The sequence below is a fragment of the Archocentrus centrarchus genome, unplaced genomic scaffold, assembly GCF_007364275.1.
Source record: "Archocentrus centrarchus isolate MPI-CPG fArcCen1 unplaced genomic scaffold, fArcCen1 scaffold_26_ctg1, whole genome shotgun sequence".
Classification (NCBI taxonomy): Eukaryota; Metazoa; Chordata; class Actinopteri; order Cichliformes; family Cichlidae; genus Archocentrus; species Archocentrus centrarchus.
The window spans coordinates 467519-493406 of record NW_022060256.1 but is presented as its reverse complement, the minus strand read 5'-3'; the positions used below and the strand labels follow the sequence as shown (position 1 = coordinate 493406).

Genomic DNA, 25888 nt, shown 5'->3' with positions numbered 1-25888 from the left:
CAGAACTAATAATGACAAATAAAATTTCATATGGCTTCATTAAACGTGTACAAAGAACATCCATGGAATGACCTAGCAGTAAGTAAATCCTAAATTTGAGGAATGACACTAAGTCACCGGCTGTGGTTCACATCAATCTGTATATTTTTTTTAGTGGCAGCACTTCATAACAAACAGACGACACGCGTCAGCATTTCAGCGTAAAGGCCGACACTTTTATTTATTCAAGCTTCCAAACAGTTCATCTGAAATGAATCCTTATCGTCTCATTGTACACATTTTTGGTTTTAGTAACAAGCGAGTTCTTCCTCCCTCACAGAATCTACCAGCTGTTACAGGAAAAACAAAAAAACCTGGAAAATCCACATTTCACACATCTCAGAAGTTCCCAGGAGGGCAGACCTTCATCCTGAGGTCTGTCTCCTGTGCCTGGGTTATCTTCACACACAGGAAAAAAGGAGTCATAAAAACATTGTTACTGGTCCAGCTGAGCAAACTGATATTTAGCGGCTGTTTAGTCCAAAAGTTCAGGAAACTCAGCTGTAAATCCCATTTAGGGATTCAATGACTGAAATGACCCGCTTCATGTTTTGGTCCTCAGTTCTGATCCAGCACGAGGAAATCGTTGAGGATCTCGGACTTGTGCTAACAGGCCTTTAATGAAATGAAAGAATTAAAGAGTCATTCGTGATTCAACACTATCATACACCAAAGTCCAGAAGAAACAAACTGAAGAAACATGAAAACCCAGGAGGGTGGAGGCGGTAGTTCAGGGTGAAGATTCCTCGCTCGGTCGTTTAGCCCTCGTTTTAAACCTCGTTCAGAGTCACTCACAGTGTTCACAACCAACGTCTCCTGCTCTGATTGTCCATCATCATCATCATCATCATCATCATCATCCTCCTCCTCCTCCTCCTCCTCCCTCCTCCTCCTCCTCCTCTTCTAATTTCAGAGTTCAGTGGAGCTGCAGCTGGATCAGCGCCATGCTTAAAGCAGCAGTCATTTTCATCCAGACCAGCTCAGACCACCACCACCCCAAGGAGACAAGGGAGCATGAGACCAAAAAAAGTGCCCGTATTACGCTCAGACTCATCAATCTAGTCTCTGCGGACACAGCTTCATGTGCTTTAATGGTGAAAATGTTTCTCACACACCGCCCCCACTCTTTAACATTAGACATGGCAACTATTCAACAAACCAAAGTGCTCAAAAATCAGCTGAAAATTCAGTTTTAAAACAATATGTTTAATCAAACGTAAAATACATTTTTGTGTATCTGGTGTTCACGTATTACAGGAAACTGGATCACTGTTAACAGATCCCAAAGTATGAATCAATTTTCACTGTCAGAAAAAATCCCACTGACAGTAAAAAACATGGAAGAAGCTTCAGGGTCGGAAAAACCAAGCCAATGTGGAAGCCCCGCGAACCTGCATTCTAACTGAAGGTCACCAGAGGGCGACAGCTGTGGTTGCAAAAGGACTTCTGGTCCTATTGAAGCCTGAGAAAACAGTGACCTCTGTAAACACATTCCTGCCGAGTTTGGGGACTCACTCATTTTGGGTCATACTGAGTAAAAAATTAAGTCTGTTTTGTAAATAGTGCTCGTTCCAGGTTTGAAACTGCCGGATTACTGAGGTAAGATGGTGACGAAGGAAACGGGTGATCATCAAATCTGAGTTTCTGCCACATTTCTTTGTGTTACACAGTGACATCAGTAAGTAACAGAAGAAAAGCCTGGAGCACTTTAACATGCTGAGAGAAGCTGGAACAGTGTTAAAAAGCGTAACACGGGCACTTTACGTCTTAAACCTGTTTTGCATGTCACCTTTCACAGTAAAACATTTATCTGCAGTCTCAAAGCGTCAGACTGAACAAAAAGCTTCATCCAGGAGTTGATCCACCATTTTTGAAGCTGCTTTCAAAGTGACGACGGTGAACTCGGAGGGAAATGTGTCGGCCGGTCCAAAGAGAGGTGGGGAGGGGTGCGTGTAAACGATGTCTGCTGCCGTTCGGGTCATCGTCTCTGCTGGCTGTAGACTGGGAAGGCCAGCGTGACGTTCAGCGAGTCGTTGTGTTGGACCAGCGACGTGTGCTGGTAGTGCAGCACCAGCTCCTTCAGGGAACCGTACAGGTTGTAGGGCTCGGCAAAGCCGTAGCCGGTGCTCGTCTTGTTGATGACGCAGTGCTTCACCTCGCCATCCACCCTGAGAGACAGACACGAGAGAGATGGGTGAGAACGAGGCGATAAAGATAGACCAGGTGACAGTGACATCAAGAACAGATCTAAAAACTGGTTAGCTGAAGGACTTTAAATTTAACTTTGGGTCACTTTGGGTTGAATTTAAACTGTCAGAAATACTAAAAAAAAAAATATATATATATATTATATATATAAAAAAATCTTCTAGAAAGTCTGATTCTACATTAGCAGCTGCACGTCAAAGTAAAGCAGGGTGTGGGAAAACTGCTGCTGGGTACTCGTTCGCTTGGGGTTAAAACTGCACGTGTGACAGGATGAGTTCATTGATGTGTGGAAATTGCTCTTTTCAAAGCCACCAGACTCCATTCACAAAACCAGCAATTTTTCCCTTTCAGACAACAGGAGCTTTGGGTCTGCCCAGTGTGACATTATGTATAGATGGATGGACGGACGGACGGACGGATGGACGGACGGACGGATGGCAAACTGACGACAACTGAGGCAATAGTCTAACCGCTGTCTCTGCTTTGAGGTAAAACGGCTGCTTTTTTGAATGCAGTCCGGTGCAGAGGCTTCGCTTCCTGTCTGACAGAAACTGAACTATCCTGAAATCCTTTAACCTGCTTTATTTTTGCTTTTAACAACAGAAAGTAGGTTTCTGAAAACTGAAGCAGTTCTGGACCTAGACTGCAAAGTTTAGTTCAGACTCACTGAAGTCAGACACCAAAAACCTGCCCACTGATCAAAGCAGAAACCTCAGCAGTAAAGATGCTACATGTGTTATGAGCATTTAAAAATCTGCTTTTAGAGTGAAAAGGAGGAAGAGGAAGTAGGAGTGCTTCGTACACCACGGAGCAGGCGTAGCAGCCCGCCTTGCTGCTGTCTCGGACCAGGAAGGTGCCGTCCCTCTTCCCTCGGAGCAGAGACTCGGCCTGACTGCGGTTGATGTTTCCCAGGCGCCACAGACGCTCATCGTGATGAGGAAGGTCCTCCTCATCCTCCACCATGCTGTACTCGCTGAGGGGGAAGAAACAGAGGACATGAGGACCTTAAAGCTGCTTCAGTTCAGGGTCAGTGTTCTAAATGAGCTGCCTACACTGGCAACTACATTTATGGGTCATTCAGGGGGATATTAGCAGAGATGCAGTATCAGATATTTGGGGTGGATTCCCTTCCCCTCCCTTTGTGTGGCCTTTAGCCCTCCTGATGATTTTTGCCATTCTCAGGCATCGGGTCTATGCTGGTGTTCCTGTTTAAAGAGTGTTTTATCCAACTTGCTGAGCAGCGGTTCAGATGTTTGTGCTGAGTGCAGCTCTTCAAGCTAACATGCTAATTCACTGATGTTTAATCAGGCTGCAGGAGCACGCAGACGCTTTCTCACACTGTTCTTCTCTCTGCTATAAAGCTGTGCATCTAGAAGCTCCATCATATGAAGTCTGCTCTCTCAGGAGAATAACCCCACCTCAGCCGGCAGAGCGTTGGCCAACTCAAATCATTCTTTAATCACAACAAATATTTTTGTGGCCACACAAGTGTGAGGAGCGACCGACTGCACGAGCTCTGCAGGAGCCTTCAAGCTGTAAAGTGTTTTACATTCGTGCTGAATTTTAAGGACCTTTACTTGGAACTCCATAATTTTTCTTTTGCTGTAGCAGCAGGTGTGAAGGCTTTTGGTACTTTCACAAAAAAGAAAGAAGAGAAAAGAAAAAAAACCGTAGTATTTCAGCACGTTCACCCTCCGGCCCCTCCTGTAAACTGTACTTACTCCTCTGTGGTTTCGTTCTTCAAGCCGAGCCACTCATTCAGCTTCCTCTGCCGAACCCCTTTCTGAGTCAGCCACCTGAAAACACACACACACACACACACACACACACACACACACACATTAGACTACCGTGTTGAATCACACAGATGTGATGCGTTGTGCGTCCCTGAAGGAAGGGGGGGATCACGTACATGAGGTACTGGTCCCTGGTCTTGCGCAGCTGGATCAGGTCCGGTTTGATGCTGTTCATCTTCTTGTCGATCTCTCGGTAGTCGGCCGCCTGTTTCTTCAGATCCACCTCCAGGTGGCGCTTGCTGTCCACGATCTCGCTGATCCGAGACTTGAGCTTTTCGTAGTTCTCCATGATCCTTCAGGGAGAGAGCAGGAGTTTATTTCCTTCACATGAATTTACAACAAACATGTTCTGATTCTAGCTGCTCTGGACATCAATAAGGGTTTTTTTTATAACCTTTAAAATTTCATTTTTTTATGAGTTTGTTGTTCAGAGAGAGAGAGAAGAAAACAAAAAGTGACATGATGCTGTTTTAATGGCACTAAATGCAGCAGCAGCGCTTCCTTTAGTGCTGCTGATAAAGCTGCTCCTTCCTCCTGACCCGCGGCGAGCTGTGAGGAACGCTCTCATTCCAACTTTCAGCTTCGCACTTCATTTACCAGCAGGTGGTTTCTTCCTGCAGCCTCTGGTGCCATGGCAACCAGGCCTTCTCCAAATGTGAGAGTGCCTTTTTAAAAAAAAACAAAAAAAAACCCTCCATCACAGTTGCCATGGTAACAGCCTACCTCTGGATCTCCTTGTCGTTTCCCTCCCGGCGAAACTTCTCGATGTACTCTTTGCTGAAGCGCTCCTGAGTCTGGCACTGCTCCTCGAAGATCTTTATGGTCTCGTTGAACGCCTCGATGGCCGTCCTCTTCATCTGGATCTCCTGAGGGACGAAGAGCAGGAGGAAGAGGACAGAAAGCAATATTTTATTTGTAATAATTAAAATTTGTTATATTTGAATTAACTGTAGGACTTTTTTTCCCTCCGTTTTTTAGCTCCCTGTAGCCTGCACGTAATCTGTAAGTTGGCTTTATATACCAATAAAGTATCTAGCACTAGATTCAATTCAATTCAATTTTATTTATATAGCGCCAAATCACAACAAACTGTCGCCTCAAGGCGCTTTGTATTGTGGGTAAAGACCCTACAATAATACAGAGAAAACCCAACAGTCACAGATACTAGTATCGAGTCCTGGTCTGTAAGCACCCTTTAAGAACCATGCAAATACACTGTAAATACCCTGAAAGCACCTGAAATATTTCTAGTTCTATTTCCATGTCAGAAACCAGCAGATATTTTTTAAAGTGTGGTGTGTTGTGAGGGTTTTTTTTTTCCCCTGTGGGTACATCAGTCCACGTGTCCCGTTCTCCAAGCGTACCTGCGATGTTCTGGTGTACTCCTCGTACAGTCTGTCGTACTCTCGGTTCTTCTCCTGATACTGCAGGTGATACTCGTGCAGCTTCTTCCCCACCGCCTCGATGCTGTCCTCCTTCACCACCTGATCCTGAACATCAATCAAACTCCAATCAGACGGCAGCTCACCAACTAACCCTGAGACTTTTGTTTTTAGTGAAACAACCCAGAGACTGTCAGAGAGTGTGACCGACCTGCTGGTGTTTGGAGACCGGATAGAGCAGCTTGACATCCAGTTTAGGGTTGTACTGGGCCAGAGATTCGTGTCTGTAATGGTTGATCAGCTCCACCACTGAGCTGAAGGTCAAAGGGTCAGAGAAGCCGTACTTCCCCTCCCGATGGAAGATCTTGATCAGCTTGTTGTTGCCTCCTTTCCTGCATGTGACAGGAGAACCAACAGTTTATCACCTCTGAATCTTTGCCACCCTTCATGCAGGTTTCAACAACTTTCCTCTGCACCAATAAAGATTTCAAACAGGGCGGCTCCACACATCTTTTAACCTTTTAACCTCTTGGACAATCTTGAATATTTTGCAGTCCACAAACACCCCAGTGCAGCGCGGTGGTGTTTTATTATGCAAATAAGAATTTAATTGTAAAAAATGAGGAAAAAGTTTTAGAAATCTTAAAGGATGTCTTATTATCATGAACTGCTGGTCTGGAAGCTGTGTGGCCATCACAGTATCCTGCTCGTCTCCGCTGGCAGCCCCTCCCCTACCCACCCTAGTGCTCTCCGGGCTTTAAATGTGCTGCTGCTTTGCTGAGGTGTTTTTTGGAACCTCGTAAGGTGTTCATAATGAACACAGTATGAGATGATTTTTTTGAACCTAACTATCCCAGTGTATCTCTTTCTGTTTTCCTGCTAAAGGTAGCACCAGTAAATGGCTGCATGACCTCAGACACCTGTCTCCCCCTGTTTGTTTGTGTTTGTATCTCTCTTGGATGGGTGTTCTGGAATGCAAATTTCATTATATGTTTACATATAATGACAATAAAGTCTTCTTCTTCTTACTTTGGTGTTGTAAATTCACTGGTCAGAAACATTTATATTTTTGAAGCAAACTGGACTAATGAAACTGCAATGAGTGCTTTACCTCAGGGTCAGGGTGTAATCTCCGTGCATTTTAGTGGAGGCGTCTCGGACCAGAAATGTACCGTCGGCTGTGTCCCTCAGCTTCTCATTCACCTCCTCCCTACAAACATCAGTCAAAAATCAGACTCCAAATCACTCCGCACGTCCTGGGAGTCCTCTCAGAGCCTTCAGTCAAAAAATTTCTGAAATATAAAATGCATAAATGTGTGTGTGTCTTACCTGGAAATGTCTCCCCAGTACCACTCGGCATCCTGCAGAGCCATGCTGTTGTTAAAACTACTGGAAGCTGCCGGGGCCGATGACTTCACAGGTTTAGGAGGTAAAGCTGAAACAGAGAGGGGAAGGGGAATTAAACACTGACACCAAGCAGTTATTTCTCTTTGTTGGCTTTACAATCTTTGTCCTCACACACCGAGTCCTAAATAATCAGGCACCATCATATCTTAAAGACCTCATAGTATCACTCCAAAAGAGCACTTCGCTCTTACTTGTGGTAGCTAGGGTATTTAAGAGAAGAATGGGAGGCAGAGCCTTCAGCTTTCAGGCCCCTCTTCTGTGGAACCAGCTCCCAGCTTGGATTTGGGAGACAGACACCCTCTCTATTTTTAAGATTAGGCTTAAAACTTTCCTTTATGATCAAACTTATAGTTAGGGCTGGATCAGGCGACTGTGAGGCCTCCTCTTCCTTATCCTGGTTCTGTTGGAGAAAGTTCTTCCTGTTAACTCTACAGCATTAATGTGAGCTTTGTAACACGATCACTATCACAGGGGTTTAAAAAAGAAAAGAAAAAAAAACTGTTAACTGTGTTAAAAACTGTTAACTGTAAATGATTAAAATAGAGCAAAAAAAGGTAATGAATAAATTTTAATGAGTTAAAAGTTCGTTATAAGCACGATCTAAATTGATGTTATTATTTAAAAATCACTTTTGAGGCCTGATATCAAAAGATATTTGCTGTAGTGTGACTGATGAAGGGCGGGTAATCACTTTCTGTTGCACACTCTGTCGAGGAAACCACAACTAACCAGCAGTGTGACCACAAACTAAAGAACGAGCACACTGGGACTGTGTGAAAGTGTCTCATTAGATGACAGAAGTGAGGTGTGTGCTGGTGGAGCTTATTTAAAGCACCACAAAAGATTTAGGCACCACAAATGCAAATAGCATCTTCATCTGACAACACAACCAAAAGAAACCCTCACTACATGTCAGGTGGTGGAGGATATTTTGGTGTGCTGCTCTGTGAGCTTTAGACAGAATATTTCAAGAGCAGTAGCTAAGAAACATCTGCTGTGCTGTACTTGTCTCAGGTGATACACACCTGCAGCAGCTCAACACTGCCTGCATACCTGATCCAGGTGCCATTACATTCCCAGCTGGTTAATCAGCAGCGTCGCTTTTGAGAGGGTTTAAAACAGCCGAGCATTTTCAGATCTGTGGACTGAATCGGCTTCAGTCTGGCTGACGCTGCGGCAAAGTTGTCACAGGCCTGACTGCGTTTTGTTAAAATGGGGACAAGAAGGCGAGTGTGAACTTTGCAGCAGTTTGCAAGTCACAACATCTAAAAACAATAAGCTACCCAGCTTTCTTTTGCTCTACCACCTTTCTTTTTCTAACTTAAGTCTGAACGAGGGCTGCAGCGATTCATCAACTAACTCAAATAACTCCAATTAAAAAAAAAAAAAGAAAACGAAAAGAAAAAAAAAAAAAAAATCCTCATTGCAATTTTTTTCTTTTGCTTCAATGTTTTGTTTTAACAGCACAGTGGCGTGGTGGTTAGCACTGCTGCGTCACAGCTAGAATGACATCTAGAAGATCTAGGAATCGGAGTTTGCATGTTCTCCCCGTGTCTGCGTGGGTTTCCTCCCACAGTCAAAGACACACAGTTACTGGGGTTAGGTTAATGGGGCACTGCAACAGGCTGGCAACCTGTACAGGGTGTACCCTGCCTCTCGCCCTATGTCAGCTGGGATAGGCTCCAGCCCCCCCCCACGACCCTGAAAAGGATAAACAGAAGAGGATGCATGGATGGATGGATTTGTTTAAACTTTATTTAAACTGTAGGGCTCAGTTATCACCAGGTAAGTGTGAGCATTTCACCCACGTGTGATTAAATTAGACCTGCAATAGAAACGTATCCAGGAGCTCGCACGTAAAGAACAAGTAGCTTTCCCCCATTTCCTGTCTCTCTCTCCACTGTCAAAAAAACCGCTGTGGCCAAAAATGTAAAAAAGAACAAGTATTACAACATTAAGGTCCCAGTTTTTAGCAGAAAGCCTGATAACAGCAGCAGTGACATTGCCACAGTTTAACGCGGCGTCTGTCTGCGCACACACAGCGAAGTGCAAAGAGGCGGAGCCTTTACTGAGATCGTGCGCTCAGGTGGAGTGAAAGAAGTTTTCCTAGCGTGCAAAACGGCAGCACTTGTTCTTGTGATCACCCTTATTGATCACCTTTATTGAGAGTCCTTCATCAAACTGCCAGATCAACATCCAGATCACTCCCTCAGTCTCAGCTGACCTGACAGTACATTTACATACTGACCGAAACCAGCACCACTGACTAACAATGAGCTGTGAGGTTTTGTGATTATTAATATATAAATATGCAAAATTTGTAGATTCATATTCATATATATCATATTTGTTACTCAAGGTTTCAGAAGAGGTCACCTGCCTGAACGAAACCTCATTCAACTTTCTGTTCACCTGATCAACGAGCACCAACAGGCAGAAAAGCAAACTTTGTAACTGCTCCCATCACTGCCGTATGTTTCACACAAAAATCTACAGCAAAGACAGAAGTTCAAATACAATCTGCAGATGAACTGTTATATTAGTCTGTTAACTTAGTCTGTCATGATGTTTAAATCGGGCAGCTCGCCATCGGCAGACGCCCAGCTTTATATCCTGCAGGGGTGAGTCTAAAGGGGGGTATGGGTTGCACTAGATTTATTTCAAGGCTTTATTTTGAAGAATTGGATTAATATAACAAAAATATTAATTTAATTATATTATATTATATTAATTCTAAATTCCTGAGTGAGTTTGAGCTTTTAAAAACAGGGGCAGTAAAAGGAAGAAGTGCATTTGATCAACAACAACTAAAACAGAAGCTTCGTGGCAGGAATGAGATGGAAGCCAAAAATGCAACTGAAATAAAAATTTGAACAAGTAAAATTTAAAAAACAAAGTGTCAGAACAGTTCTGCTGTACTGAGTGACCCTGAGCCTCAACATCTCTCGTAGACATTTTTACACATGAACTTTGACCCAGACCAGGTTTTACACCATTTTCCTTTCTCACATGCCGCACACTGCAGGAAATGTTTGCTTCAGACGTGTTCTCACTTTGGGAAATACTCTTCATGTTTTAGGTAAGGGAGCAGGACTCAGCACACAATGACCCACTGCTTCATTTGACCGATTTCACCAAACTAACACCCTCTGACATCACACAAACTGTTTAACGTCTGATACGACTTTGTCGGATTTCTGCGCATCTGCATTCTCACGTGCAGCTCTGGGTCGAGCCTACAGGGTCTCCCTGCATGGGTGAAAATGGTAATGTTGGGTGGGGGGGCATCATTACACGAACATGAACAGGAGGACATTTGTATCAGAAATTCAGCGTCAGGCTACATCACGCTTCACAAGAATATCGGAAGTTTTTAACATTCAGGAAAATCTGGAATTGCATTTCGAAGGTTCACAGCAGACAAACTTCCAGCTTAAGATGCAGATATTTAAGGCCAACACAGATTAATCATTATGTAAAATTTAATCACAAAATGGCTCAAGACACCCACACAGCCATCTTATCAGGTGCTGGTCCCCTCCAGGTGCAGGTCTGATTCCTACCTGGACTCTGCATGTTGATGTAGCAGAGGATTTTGTCTCGTCCCCTCAGCGGCTCGGCCTCGGCCCTGCCTCCCTCCTCTCGCTCCATGTCAGCCCCTAAACCTTCACCTGCCTCCACGACAAAGACGATTCCTCAGAGATGAATTGACACCCGAGTCTGTCGCTTCTGGGTCTCATGTTCTGCTGCTTTCAGCCCATCCAGCCTCCAAAAAACTGACGTCATTTCGAGCTACATTTTCCTCGCTCAACCTTTTTAGTCACCTTAAATTCTACGAAGCACTGAAGACAAAAACCTGCAGGTCCCTGTGCTCTGCACCTGCAGCTCACCTCTGCTCGGGCTCTAAAGGCTGAAAACCTTTTTTAATTTATTTTTTAGCTTCGCCGACTGCAGCTCGGAGATGTTTTTAAACGACGCAACTTTCTCCCCGTCTGTCTCCCTCTCTCTCGCAGTCTCAGTTCAAAGCTCAGGAGAGCAGCTTGGAGATGTGTGACATCACCGATGCCCCCAGCCAATCCTGCGATGGCAGCGATATCACCGAGGCAACACCCCCTCTCCTCCCTCCCCTCTCCCTCTGCTGCATCTCTCGCTCTGTGGATGGATGATGTCATCGTTTCAGCTGCTGCTCGCTCTGACCGGCTGACTCAGAGTCAGGCTGGGTGGATGGATGATCTGATGAATGAGTGACTAACAGAATCAGAGCTGCTCATTGACCCACTTTACAGACCCAGTGAGAAACTCCAACAATCGCGTCCATCATTTTTTATTAGCAATTACTGATTTAGGCTTTAGAATATGCGCTTTTCCCCCTTCAGCACATCTGTGACGTTATATCTGCTAAAATTGTTCAGTTTTCTCTAAATCCATCTTCCCTGCAGCCCAGATTCCTCTCTGTTATCCAGCAGGATGCACCTGAGCCTTCAGATAATCATTACCCTGAAATAACAAAACAAAAAAAAACCTTCCTTCCTGGAGCAGGGATCTACTGGTGAATTCCTGAACACCAAAAATGGCATTTGCAGAAATGTGTGACAGAAATCCAGCCCCTTTCCCCCAAAAGAGCCAATCGTCTCCTAACAGCCAAAGCATCAAGCCAATCATGTGTGTCGCTGCAACTTTGCACATATTAGGACCGTACCAAAATAAGCTACTCAGTATAAAGTATTGTGAACTAATCATGGTCATTCTGCAACTAATGCTGCCAAACTTGGCAAAAGGTCACTGTGAGTATTTAAAAAATATAAATAAAAACTAAAATCAGAAGATTACGTCCCCAAGAGGACAGTCCAGTGGAACCAGAGGTGTAATCAGCTTTTTAAGTACCTGCCCTGACTCAAAGCAAAAGCATGTCTGTTTAAGGATCTACAGACCTACACATTACAAAGTAACCATAAGATAATAAGGTAAACATCGGTGGGCTCACAGTGGGCTGGTCCAGACCTTTACTAACACTCCTTTACTCTGCAAACTTCAAGCAACCCAAACTGCATTTTATTGGCTCCATTATCTCACAGGATGAAGTTTGTGCCTCAGCACACCACAAACTTTGCCACATACAGACGAAACTAGATCAAAGTGTGAAAGGTGCACATCACTTCCTGTCACACCTTTAGTGATGAGGTTGCAGATCTTAAACCAAAACCTACCTGAAAAAGTCCCTGTAAGAATCACATAAGAATAGTGTACAAAAATAAGACAAAACTGCTAAAAATCCTGAATCAATAACATATTTCATGTTTAATATATATAATATTCAATAATATTCAAGTTTAACAACACAAATATCATACAGTACCAAAATAACTTTCATATCCACAAACATAAACAACATTTTCCTCTGTACGACATTAATGCTTTAAAAAAAAAAAAAGTCCACAAATCGTGAAGTTTAAAATGGAAATATTCTGTTTTTCATCATTTCCTGTCATCTTTCTCGTGTTCCAGTGATGAATATACATATATCTAATATTGACATCAGTGTATGTCCGGGAATCCCTGTGAGCTGCAGCCTGAGCTCTTGGATGTGTGTGAGCAAGCAGACCAGGTCAGGTTAAAAGCTTCAATACGTCACTGCTTAAAATAAAAAAGCCTGACGCAGGTTTTACCGATTAATCCTGTCATCAAATCTGTGTTACTTCACTTCATAACTGACGGTCAACCCGTTCAATTGAGCAACGGCTGTGACTGTGACACAGATTCAACGTGATGTTGCTTCATGGCCTTTAAAGGAACTGAAAGCAACAACCGAGCAGTTTTACACACAAAGAATCTGCAGCCCAGCAGCTCATGGACATATGAACCCTCAGACACTCAAACAGAGGCAGGTGTGTGTTACCTGGTGCAGCCTGGTTCATGTTGAGCTCGCTGGTTATCAGAACCTCCAGGACCTGAACCAGAAGATCCAGACCGGACTCAGACCTGAACACAGACACAACAACATCAACCTTTAACAAAACGTAACAATGACTTTAGTAAAATGAGCTAAAGGCCATTTCTGTGTCTCTGCTTCATGTTATTTGCATTAATCATCACATCTCCTGTGGGTGTGGTGTCTTCAGAAACCGAAAAAGTGAACACAGATCCAGTTGGGACCTGCCAACAGCAGATTTCTTCCCTGAGCATTAGTTCCCATAAACCAAATCACCCATTTCTGCCTAACCTAAACTTTAGACTTTAGACTTAGACAGCCAAGATGAAAACAGACAAATTCTTTAGTTCTCCATGTTTGCTGCTCCAGTCTATAAGCATCAAAGACTTCATTAAAAGCTGTTATGCACAAGGAATTAAAGTTAGTGTTGGAAAGTTGTATATTTATTGCACATTTTCTTCCATCTGTAAGCCAGAGTGTATAGAGAGAGTGACGTGTGTATAAATGTGTTAACCACTGACCCGGTTGTCTGTCTGAACAGCAGCGGGCTGAAGCTCTCAGCCACGTTTCGGGGGCTCAGCTGGTTCCTGGAGCCGTGCAGGCACAGCCGGGCCAGGTGTCGGACCACGCTGAGCAAGGTCAGCCCGTATTGGGCTGGGCAGCTCGGTGAGCTGGCCACGCCCCGCAGCAACTGGGCGCAGTCTTCCGGGTCTCTGACTTCTGGAAACAGGAAGACAGAACTGTGAACAAACCTCAAGTTCAGATGTGAAAAGAGGGGCGGGGGGGCTCATCGTCTTCTGACCTTGAACCGTGTGGATCATGTCAGCCTGCAGCGGGGCTGGAAGGACAGGACCAGGGAGATCCTGCAGGAACCGGACCACCCCGTCACACAGGGACGGCACCTCCAGCTGCTCCGGGTCTGAAAACAAACGCACAGCAGTTTAAGCAGAAATTTCATGACGCCAAAGTTTACTGATTCAGAGATGAAAACAGGTCCTCCTCACCTGTGTCGGCGAGCTGCCGCGTGTCCACGCTGCCTCCACTGAGGCTGCGATACACACAAGGACTGTCCAAACCTACAGCAGCAACAACACACATGAGTGACACACAATAAAAACCAGCTGTGCTGGAAAAAAACTGAATTATTTTATATTTATTCTGGTAAATATTTCAGACTAACTCCCACTCAGTTTGTTTTATATTTGCTTCATTTGTAATCGGGCACTTTATTAGGGGAGGAAGAGTTTAGAGTCTCCACAAATGCATTCCTGAGAACTTTGATCATTCCTTGTTTCTGCAGTTAGACCATGGTGACATGGACCAAGCACAAAGCTCCACAGTATGGACATAAAGGAAAGAGTAAGGGAATAAAAGGTCATATCAAACCTGTGAACAGCTTCTAAAGGTCCCTGAAAACATTTACCATATTTTTCAGACTATAAGTCGCTCCGGAGTATAAGTCGCACCCTCGGCCAAACTATGGAGAAAAGTGCGCCTTTTAGTCCAGAAAATACGTTAAGTGTGGAGTTTTGCCTCAGACATGTTAATGGAGGGCACTTCTGCAAACTGCACAGAATCAGTCATTTCCACACTTCCCCCTTCTTTGCGTACCTGCTGTGAAATACACACTGTCACATTTTTGAAGTGAAAGGGTGTATTAGGCTTTCTGGGCTACTTTATGCAACTTTAGGGGCATCTAACCTTTCATGAGATTAAAACAGTGAAACTAGGCAATCAGAGTCAGAAACTGCACTTTTTTTTTTTCTCTCATCTTAAATGTTTTCCAAATGTTTGCAAACGAGCCACCATGTTGGTTTCAGGTCGGCGGCTCTTCCTGTGCAAAGGACACATACATACATGTGCTGTTGATGCATGTTCGTATTAGTGTGTTTGGTACCTTTCGTCTCTATGGCTTCCATCAGTCTGCTGAGGAGGGGCGGGGCTGTGTCCGGGGGTCCGAACTGCTCGGGGAGATCCGGCAATACGAAACCTGAAGAAAAAGCACGAGCAGCCCGACATGAAGCTCATCATCACAAAACATGAACAAGTGGACAGAAAATAATCCAGTTGTTTGATTCAAGAATTTAAAAATTCCCTCCTGTGGCTCAGGCAGGTCGCACTTCTTCCCCCATTTTCTCCAACTTTTTTTTTTACTACAAACTTTGTTAAACCACACCTGATACTTTTACAAATGAAGCAGGACATCATCCAGGTGCACTGAGTGAATTTACATCTCCTCAATGAGCATGAGCTGCAGCTCAGGTCGAGTCTGACGCTACAGCACACAGAAGACAAACATAACAGCAAAGATTCGCCTCCCTGAAAATTTAAAAGCTAACAACTTAAAACTGTTTATGAACTCAAGGGCTGCACCGAGGCCCACTATCAGATCGAGAAGGATTATTGTGAACTGAGAATCACGCAAAGCTGCTCTAGCCGAGTCTAAGAAGAAAACACTGAGGTGGAAATGGGGAGGGCACACAACATGGCCTAATAGCTCTTATTTTGAAAGGGTGCAGGCGTCAGGAAGCTGAGTGAACGCTGCAGTTCTGTGAAACAGGCAGGTAACAACATTAATCAGATTTCTGCTTTAACCACAGCATGCAAGCACGCACACGCATACACACACACACACACACACACACACACACACACACACACACACACACACACACACACACACACTCTTCCTGTGTTCTCTGTGAGGCAGTTGGCAGCAGATCTGTTCACTCAGCAACCACAACCCTCACTGAACACCAGCTCTGTGTTTGTGTTTGTTCCTATCATTGTGAGGACATTTTTAGATTTTTAAACCCTGCAGGTGAGTGTCTCTCATGGTGGGACCCACCTTTAAACAGGTGCTCGAGTGCTTTCAGACTTCAGTTTTAGGGTAAAGGGGGTCCTCACAAAGACGTGAGTACATACGAGTGTATGTGCTGTAGTGCACATGGCTCCAGTGAGGAAGCAACTGAAGGAAACTGAGTCACTCTGAGCGAGTTTTCAGGCTGAAACCTTTCACTTTCTTCACAGCAGAGTGACAAAAACAAGTTTCAGTGCCGGTTTAAAGATTGCATGGATCATATCTGAGGCTTAGAGGCTGTTGGCTGGTCCTGGATCAGTTTTTTAGTGCTCAACTTTAATAACTTTAATAATCTGTTCAGACACTTCTTAAATGGCTCCCTATGATGTTGTGCATCACCTTGACCTCAGTGTTTGGTGTGATGTTTGGACTTTTGTGCAGTTGTTGCTATGGTAACTAATGGGGATCTGAATAAAGAACAATCTATTCTTTTTAGAAAGGCTTTGGTCTGCACTGCGTTTTAGTTTTTCAGATCAGATTTTACTAGTTACTGCTGGGTTTTCATTTGAGTTTAGGCAGCTGGGGATCGAACCACAAAGTCCACCCAAGCCATAAAAGCACTGCACCCCCGGAGTTCCTCCTGCGGGTGGTTGGCCTGTAGGAGGGTGCACCCATGTGGTATGAGGCGTTCCAGGCATGTCTGACTAGAAGAAGGAGAAAGAAGGAGAGTGCTGTCCCCACAACCCAGATAAGGGGAAATGTTGACTCCAGCTTTAGATCCTCAGGTAGCCATTCTGGGCATTCCAAAGTTCATACTTAAATCTAAAGAGGAGTTCTGCTCCAGCCCAACCTGCCTAGGAGTCTCCGATTTTCCCCAAATCACTTCCAATTTGGCGAGTCCTTTTTAATTTGCCGCCCTGGTCATCTTTTTACCGTCTCTATTAATTCTGCTTTCCTCATCTTTTTGCATTTTGTCATTTTTGTACCAGGTTTTCTTCTGTCTTAATTTTTCTTTAATTTGATCCCATTATTTTTTTGGCCGTCCAGCTCTGCTGGTAAAGCACTCCAGGAGCTGTTTTAGGTGCATTATAATAAATCTATAATTATTTTTATTATTATGAAATTCTGCAGAAAATGAATGAATGAAGGTTTATTTGTTTTTAATGGCCCAATTTTCTCTGTCATCCAGCTTCTTAACAATTTTCCTGCTCAGAGTGCAATGTTCCTCTATCACAAAAAAATTAAACTACTTCAACCCCAGTCATCATTTAGCAGCAGCACGTTTCACTGCAAACATTTACTTATTATACGGAATTATTGACTAAAAAAATAAATAAATTTAGCCAGACAGGGAGATCACAGGTCCTCTCCCTTCATACAGAGGACAAGACGCCCTAACCTGATTGGAGGGTCAATATGTTCTTCTTGGGGACTTTGGCTCTGGAGGTACGCTGTTATATTTAGTTGCTGGGAAACTGCTGACGCTCAGGCTGAATCTGACCAGTTTTAAAACAGTGGGAAACAAGTGGTTCTCTCAAAGCGCTTTTATACTTAACCGCACGCTAAATGAAGAACAGCCAAGCGGCAACAGCAAACCACTTCCCCAAACTCTACACTATAGCGCTGTGCTAAAATCTAAAAAATAAATAAATAAATAAAATATGCTACGTGCTTCCTGCCGGACCCTCTGATATCAAGTCTCATGCATGCACTTTGGTCCTACAGATTTAAGCTTCCACTTGGAGTGTCGTATACGAGAATTCAATAACATGTTGATGATTAACGCTTTAAAAAACATGCTGAATCTGAAATAAAGGAAATTATATATAGTAGTACTGGTTTCCTGACTGGTTTGCCCTGAAGGAGAAAAAAAAAAACAGCCCCACAGCTACAAAATCATCTCAGAAACAGACAAAAGATGAGATGAAACATGCAAAGACAGAGGGCATAAATTTAGGCTTTTTTCAGCAGGTTTACAGCTTTCTTTCTAACACACCCACCCCCCCATATCACACACCAAAGGGAGTAAATAATTGATGTATGATTAAATGACAGAAAAGTGGGACATTTTTTAGTCTTCAATTAAACAAAAAAAATTCCTGTTTTTGCACAAGTCACTCTGGAATTTCCTGTTTTTTAAAAGTGGTTCATTAGTAAAAGCAGAAATCTTCTGTAAATACACAGAAAATTTCTGCTTTTTAACGACTGAAAAAAATACTTCTTTAGTTTATGAATAGGTTTCTTAAATTGTCACCCCCAAGGAAGCAGTAAAGTACAGTAAAGATTCTTGATGTGGAAAATCCGAGGATATACTGGGGTGGCTGTGGCTCAGGCGGTAGAGCAGGTCACCTACTAATCGGAAGGTTGGCAGTTTGATTCCTGGCTGCTCCAATCTGCAAGCCAAATCCTCAGGCAACATACTGAACCCCCAAGTTGCTCTCCGACACAAGTGTGAATGTTAGACAGTAAACGCACTTAGCTTAGTTTCATATGGAGGTGCTTGTGTGAATGGATGAATGTAAACATGTTGTGAAGCGCTTTAAGTGCTCAGAGTAGAAAAACGTTATATGAGAACTGGTGAAACTGTGCAGACGTCTCAGGCTGTCCGTCATCATGTTTGCAAATAGATGGTATATTTTATTTAATGATTCAAGTTCTTTACATTAACAAAAAGGGGAGGGTGGGTTTTGTAGTTTTTGTGGTCCGGCCCACCTTAGGTCATGGCTAACAACCTGAAATTGCTTTAGCGTTAGCATGCATGGGGCTTTACTCACCCTCTGACTCTGAGTCAGCCCTCGCCGACGCTGCAGATGGCGGTCTGGGTGGACGGGGCTTCGGTGTGGGTGGGGACATCCTCTTTCTGCCAACAAACTCCACGTACGTCCCTGGAAAGTCGCCTTTTTCCTGTCGTACACGAGTCAATGACATACAGATGTCAGAATCAAATAAAATCTGCAATTTTTAGTTATTTGAGTTGTTTGAGTTTCCGTCTTAGCGAAAAAGCTGTGAGCGAAAAAAAATTATTAAAGATGTTCGATCCCAGTTTCCTTAATCCCATCTTCATATCCAACAAACTGAACCAGAATCAGAAACGCGATGATCGGAAAAACTGACCAGGAGGACTGAGGTCCTCAGCGTGACTGGAGGTGCTCTGAGACAGTTCTGGGTGATTCCCCATAGAAGAGTTTCTCTGAAAACTGCAAACCTTTGAGGGCTTTTTTTCCTACAACCACAACAGCAGCCTGGAGGCTGTGGGACTCGCAGTTGTGTGTTTGTGGAGTTTCATGACAGAGTTAGAAAGGCACAGCACGTCAGCCTGTTGCCCTGCGATTCCTGATTTCTACCTCAGGTTCGTTTTCTCTTTGCATCACCACACTGATGAACAAGGTACCGAGCTGAGAGGAAACGCAAGTAAAATTTCACTTTGACGAGGCACCACGGAGCATTTCCTCCATCACACGTGCTAAATATAGCAAGGACTTCACTGACTCTAGTTTTTGTAACATACACCTGCAGACAATGTCTTTTGTAAATTATAATCTTTAAAGCTTGATCATCATTCAGTCTGCATAGCTACATATAAATTAATGAAAGAAAGTCCCTCTTCCCAGTGGTTTAATGTAAAACAACCATAACACTCACTCTGGATGCATCACTAACTTTTAAATTCAGCACACGCAGACAAGTTTTTCTGCTGCTTGGGTTTCATATTTAGGACATATTCCTGTGAAACATGTCACAGTCATTACACTCCGGAAAGAAGCCACAACATTTAGATGATCACTTTCAAAGAAAGGATAATTTCTCAGACATATGAAAGGATCACAGTATGGTTACAAAATCCTAATGTTCTATATCTATAGTCTATTTATCTAATAGACTTCAATTTGTTGATGTAAATGGGGAGTCTTCTTCACACACTAAGGTTAATTATGGAGTTCCACAGGGTTCTGGGCTAGGTGCAATTTTATTTACACTATACATGCTTCCCTTAGGCAGTATTATTAGAAAGCATTGCATCAATTTTCATTGCGATGCAGATGATATCCAGCTTTTTATATCCATGAAGCCAGATGACACAATTAGTTCAACTGCAGGAATGTAAGACAAAAACCTGGATGACCTCCAATTTCCTGCTTCTAAATTCAGATAAAACTGAAGTTCTTATACTCAGCCCCACAAATCTTAGAAACATGGTTACCTCCAGTAACACTGAGAAATTTTTTTTTTTTTTGAATTTGCACAATATTTCTAAAATTAGAAACATCCTGTCTCAGAGTGATGCCAAAAAGCTAATTCATGCATTTATTACTTCTAGGCTGGACTATTGTAATTCATTATTATCAGGCTGTCTTAAAAGCTCCCTGAAAAGCCTTCAGCTGATCCAAAATGCTGCAGCTAGAGTACTGACAGGGACTAGAAAGAGAGAGCAGATTTCTCCCATATTGGCTTCTCTTCATTGGCTCCCTGTTAAATCTAGGATAGAATTTAACATCCTTCTCCTCACCTACAAGGTCTTGAATAATCAGGCCCCATCTTATCTCCAAGACCTTATAGTCCCATATCACCCCAATAGAGCACTTTGCTCTCAGACTGCTGGCTTACTTGTGGTTCCTCGGATACTTAAGAGTAGAATTGGAGGCAGAGCCTTCAGCTTTCAGGCCCCTCTTCTGTGGAACCAGCTCCCAGCTTGGATTCAGGAGACAGACACCCTCTCTGTTTTTAAGATTAGGCTTAAAACTTTCCATCTTGATCAAGATTATAGTTAGGGCTGGATCAGGTGACCCTGAACCATCCTGTAGTTATGCTAAAATAGACCTAGGATGCTGGGGGTTCCTATGATGCACTGAGTGTTTCTTTTCATTCACATCTTTTTACTCTGGTTACACACCACTCTCCATTTAATCTTTTGTTATTATTAATTTCCACAGCATGTCTCTTTCCTCTCAGCCCAAACCATTTGTGGCAGACGACTGCCCCTCCTTGAGCCTGGTTCTGTTGGAGGTTTATTCCTGTAAAAAGGGAGTTTTTCCTTCCCACTGTCACCAACTGCTTACTCACAGGGGGTCATTTTGACTGTTGGGTTTTCTCTCTAATTATTGTAGGGACTTTACCTTACAATATAAAGGGCCTTGAGGTGACTGTTTGTTGTGATTTGGCGCTATATAAATAAAATTGAATTGAATTATATGATCTTACGAGGCTACTATAACTCCAAATAATAATAAGAATAAGAAATACTTTGTTTCCGAAAGATGAGAAATAACTGTTTCTACATAAAATGCCAGTATATTAACCTCCTGAGAACCAAGCTCCTGTTTGCGATGCATTTTCAATTTCTCCAAGATGTTTGTGATTAGATGGACCTGATATGTGTGTGTGTGTGTGTGTGTGTGTGTGTGTGTGTGTGTGTGTGTGTGTGTGTGTGTGTGTGTGTGTGTGTGTGTGTGTATATATATATATATATATATATATATATATATATATATATATATATATATATATATATATATAAATAAAAAGATGTCCTCAGATGTGGACACTGGGATTATATTATAGCATAACACAACAAAAACAACATGACTTAAAGTATAAAATACTGTTGAGCACAATGAAGTATAAGGTGCAGCAAAGCCAAAATGTAATGTCCCCATATGTGGACGCAGGGTCTCAGGAGGTTAATCCAGATCCTGAAGTGAAACTCATTACTAATGAGTTCTGTTTTTGCATTTGTTTCTGCATTATAACCCAGGTTACTGACCTTGACCTATTACATAAATTTCACTATAACCATCACTGATACCACATTATTACACAGCATCTTGTCGCCACAATCTCATGCCACCATCACCATATATCTACACCGAAGGAGGAACCTTCGTCTGACAGAAAAGCACTTCCTGTCTACCTATCTAGAGCGGTGTCATACCTGTGTGGTCTCGTTGAAGCCCGGCAGCCAGCCGATCTCCGACGGCCGTTCTTCCGCTCCGTTGGTGCAGCCGAGCGCCAGCAACGCGCCCTTACTGACCAGCAGCATGTCCCCGACATGCAGGTCGATGTCCTCCTCTCTCTCCTTCTTGTAGTCGTACATTGCTCGGTACTGAAAACCCTCTGAGCTCATCCTGACTCAAATATGGCTTCACAAAAACTAACAAAAAAAGCTCTGAGTGAAAAAATATGATCATAGGTTTTATTCTGTATCCTGAGGGGTCTAAAGAGGAGAATCCACATGGACGTGCGTCTCCCCTGTCTCCATGTTTGCCTCTTAAAGTCCTGTCATCCCTCCAGGCCGAGCCACAGCCGCTCTATCAGCGCATCCTCGCAGTTCATGAACAGCAGTCTCAGCAGAGGTAGTGGCCACATCTGTGGAGGCGACGGGTCACCTGAGAGATGAAAGGAGGTCACAGGTTACCAATGACTGTGAGGGGCAAGATGCAGCAGAAGATGGTTTAGTGAGCAAAAACAGTGAAAATCAGCTGCTCTTTCTGATTCTTTAGCTTTTTTTCTGCACTCTGTGCACCTCTGTACCTAATAAACTGCTATCTGAGTGTTAATTTAATATTTAACATTGGAAACAAGGAAGAACCGACTTCCTGTCAGTTTATTCAGTGGTTCTACTGCAGTTCGTGCAGGGTTTCCCCCCAGGAAGCGCTTCACCCGCTCTCATTCCTGCTGCATCGCCTCAAAGTTAGTTAGAAAATCAAGGCCTAAAAAAATAACCACACTTATTAAATATAAAGCTTCAATGGTGTGTTTTTTCCTGCTCCATTTTCATGCTTCATCTCATTAATATCATAATTTTTTCATGATGTTCTCGGTTAGTGTGCAGCCATTTTTTGTTCCGCCTACATTTTCAGACCAGAAAAAAATCCACACAACCTCAGAACTCATCCTAACTCATCCAACCTATAGAGCTCATCTTGAAACAGCAAATATGTTTGGCACAACAATGCATTCAGATCACAGTTCTGTTTGCAAAATCTGCCAGACATGACAGGCAAAAAAAAAAAGAAAAAAAAAAAAAAAGAATATTTTCACTGTCTGAACCCTGAAATGCTCAGCTCACTGCGAATAAAACAGAAAACGCAAACAGTCCAAACTGGATAAACACCTTGGAAAGCACTCTGTTCTTTTTCTTAACCTGATAAAATCCAGCTGTGGTTTGTTAGGCTGCAGATTATAACTTCGGCACGTTTTCCACACATTTCATTTCTAACAAAAGCTGAAGGTCGGTCTAGTGAAAATAAATGTGCAGCTCATTTTAAACAGATTCATTTAAACATGCGTGATGAAAACAGGCAGTGGATTTATCAAAAAATAAAAACAATCATCAAGGAGCTGAGCAATAATTAGTCAAACTAAAAGTTAACTGGGAATTATTTTAATTGCTTAATAAATGTCAAAGCTTCTGAAATTAGAGTTGAGTTTGCATTTAAAAATAACTGAATGTGTACTGTTATGATGCAGCACAAAATGTAAATAAATTTGAATGCATTAATGTGCACGATATTTAAATCTTATATGTAAATGAAAATGGTACAAAGACATCATAGAAATATTGAAGATGAGACATTTTGCTGCTTTTGGAAAAATGCATCATTCATTTTAAATTTGACGCCAGCAACACGTTTCAGCACAGCGGGATTGCGAGCATCAAACCTGCCTTTAAAACCTCAGGAGGCCACTCGGGTCTGAGAAATAACCCTGCTTTTAGCTGCTCGAGTTCTGGTTTCATAACCCTCTGAATGCTTTCAGTGGGTGACAGGTAGGCTTCAGTTTTCTTCTTACAAAGTTTTGTGTTACTGAAATAAGACATTCTCTGCAGAAGATGAGACTGCAAGACAAGAATATGGTTTGGTGCCTTCTCTGCTCAAAAAATAAGACTTTTTCTTAAAAAAAAAAAAAAAACAGCGCGGTTTTTTTCACCTTCTGCTGGAAGAAGAAACACCTAAAGCTGATTTAGGAGCAGCATCTGGCTCAGCATTGATGGGGCCTACACAGATGTCCAAGGGTACTGTGTTAGCTGTAATACAGGACACTGCTAGACCACCAAAATAAAAGCTTTCAGATTTGCTGTTTTTGCCTCCTGTTATTGTCAAATAACTAACTTCACATTCAGGAGAGCTTCACAGCTTCCCCCTCTTTAAACTGTTTGGTCCCCTTTTGGAAACACGTTGTTGGCATCAAATTAAAAATGAGAAAATATTTTTAATACATAAACAAAACTTCAATATTTGATACATTGTCTTTGATTATTTCTAATCAAATCAATTTCTATTACTTACATTTTCCACAGTTGCTCAACTTTCATATTTATTTATTAATGGGGTAAATCTAGATATTTGAATGAAAAAAGTGAAAAAAGAAAAAAAACCCGGCAATTAATCTTCCAACTGTTTCCTGTCCCTAAAGATTTCTAGTTTAATTTTACAGAAACCCGAAAACGCTTAAAAATATTCACACATGAAGAGCTGAAATTTGTGAAATCTTCATTTTTGAAAACTAAATGTGCTGAATGTTATTTGATATAAGTCCACCGACCATTTAACTCAAGAAAAAAAAATCTGAACTTTCAGGCAACGTTTTGGTACCAAACACACCATTTAAATCCTAACATATAACATACTTAAATAATAACGCGTCACCACGGACATTTACTGCCATCTATGAAACAAACAGGGATAATGAAATAAGGAAAATGGCTGCTGATAAAAAAAAAAAAAAAATGAACAGAATAATTTCCATTTTACTTGATGACTAATTTAACTGCTGATCAAACTAATCAACTAATGAATAAGTAATGTGTTTATTATGCTTATTTTAGGACCAAGAAAACTACATGTGACAGAGCAGCAGCACTTTTTCTTGAAACAATGATTAATCGACCATTATTAATTTTCTATAATTTCATGAAATTTACGAAATAAACAAATGTCCAAATGTGAGACCCTGTTCCCACAACCAGACAATTTTTAATTTACATAAACCGGAATTTCAGGATAAATTAACGAAGCTCTAAACATGAAAACAAAGTGGCTTATACAACTATATTATTATAAAAAATGCTAACAAATTTCAAAATACACACATTTTACAGATGCTAGCTACCACAAAAATAAAATCTGTTGCGTTTTGATGGGACTTTCGGCACCTAAAGAAAAGAAAAGGAAGAAAAACAGAAATGTCCGACTTTTCAGGGACTTTCCGCCTCGCGGGTTTGCCCCACAGAAGAGAACCTTAATTTTATTTTAGCCACAAAGGCTCTGCACCCATCACGGACTAAAGTGAAGCTGTCAGCGGCTGTAAAGCTGCGCCAGGAGCCGCTCTTAGCCGCTGGATGCCCTCAGGAAACGGGAAACCACAATGCATGCCAGCGGTAGCTTAGCCACCTAGCTCCAGCGTCTCACCTTTTTCTTGATGTTTCACCAATAAAAGCGTCCAGCAGCGCGAGCGGCGGGCGCCATGATGAAGCAGCAAGCACACACGACCTCCTGATAGCGTCCAAAGCTGAGATATACCGCCGTTATATCGATTATTTCCCGCATGAAGACACTCGTGGATCATCCGTCTGAGGTACGGGAGGGAGACAGGCGTCAAGTGCGCATGACTGTCAGTGCTTCCGCTGCGGGCTGTCAAAATAAAAGTGGCTTTGACTTTTAAAGTGCTCAGCCTTTACGAAAATGTTACATTTAACCCGAAAGGGTTTGTGTTTATGATAAGAACGAATACTACAATCTAACATCTTAATCTTAAGGATGGTTTACTGCTGCATTTCTGTTGTATATAGTACCATCAAGCCAGCAGTGTTACAGTTCCGAGTGCCTGTCACAATAAATCTCAGAACCCAAACGTCCCAAAAACTTAATACTCGTTATTTTAAAAAACTGAAACGTTTACAAAATGTAAGACAGTTACGTATGCTGCATTTATTTTCTTCTTGGATCACGTATTTGAGGCGTTAATGAGCCAAAAACACCGAGTCAAGAGATGATAACCGAGTATAGCTGAACACGGGGGCGGGGAACCGATGTCACATCCGGTAACCTAGATCTTTTTAATGCAGTGTGCACGAGCCCAAAGCAACAAAAGATTGTGTGAGGGATGGGGGTTGTACTGTATTCATACTGCCCTCATTCATTCAGAGTGTGTGTGTGTGTGCGTGTCTCATGTGACTGCCGCTGCAGCTTTTCCAGAACACTCACACTTCCTCACACCCCAACACACACACACACACACACACACACACACACACACACACACACACACATCACAGGAGACTCACTACAAATATCACTCACTCACACACACACACACACCCCACTGGAGA

At 42.6% G+C, this 25888-nt stretch overlaps 1 protein-coding gene across 1 annotated transcript; it reads right to left on the bottom strand.

The window, feature by feature from the left end:
- Positions 1-929: 929 nt before the first annotated feature.
- Positions 930-25153, bottom strand: LOC115775936 (phosphatidylinositol 3-kinase regulatory subunit alpha-like). The gene is made up of 17 exons (XM_030723465.1): positions 24969-25153; positions 21491-21944; positions 18336-18465; positions 14659-14751; positions 13766-13837; positions 13564-13680; positions 13283-13481; positions 12729-12811; positions 6755-6860; positions 6537-6635; positions 5637-5817; positions 5408-5533; positions 4767-4909; positions 4160-4336; positions 3969-4043; positions 3050-3220; positions 930-2207 (listed from the first exon to the last, which is right to left on the bottom strand). Exons 2-17 carry the CDS (start codon positions 21680-21682, stop codon positions 2018-2020), a joined length of 2154 nt encoding a protein of 717 aa, XP_030579325.1. The 5' UTR covers positions 21683-21944; positions 24969-25153; the 3' UTR covers positions 930-2017.
- Positions 25154-25888: the final 735 nt, after the last annotated feature.

Coding starts and splice junctions, on each gene's coding strand:
- LOC115775936 (XM_030723465.1), bottom strand. CDS start 21,682: ATGAGCTCAGAGGGTTTTCAGTACCGAGCAATGTACGACTACAAGAAG. Junction 6,636..6,754: donor TACTGGGGAGACATTTCCAG/GTAAGACACACA, acceptor TGATGTTTGTAG/GGAGGAGGTGAATGAGAAGC. Junction 4,337..4,766: donor AACGACAAGGAGATCCAGAG/GTAGGCTGTTAC, acceptor CTCTCCCTGAAG/GATCATGGAGAACTACGAAA.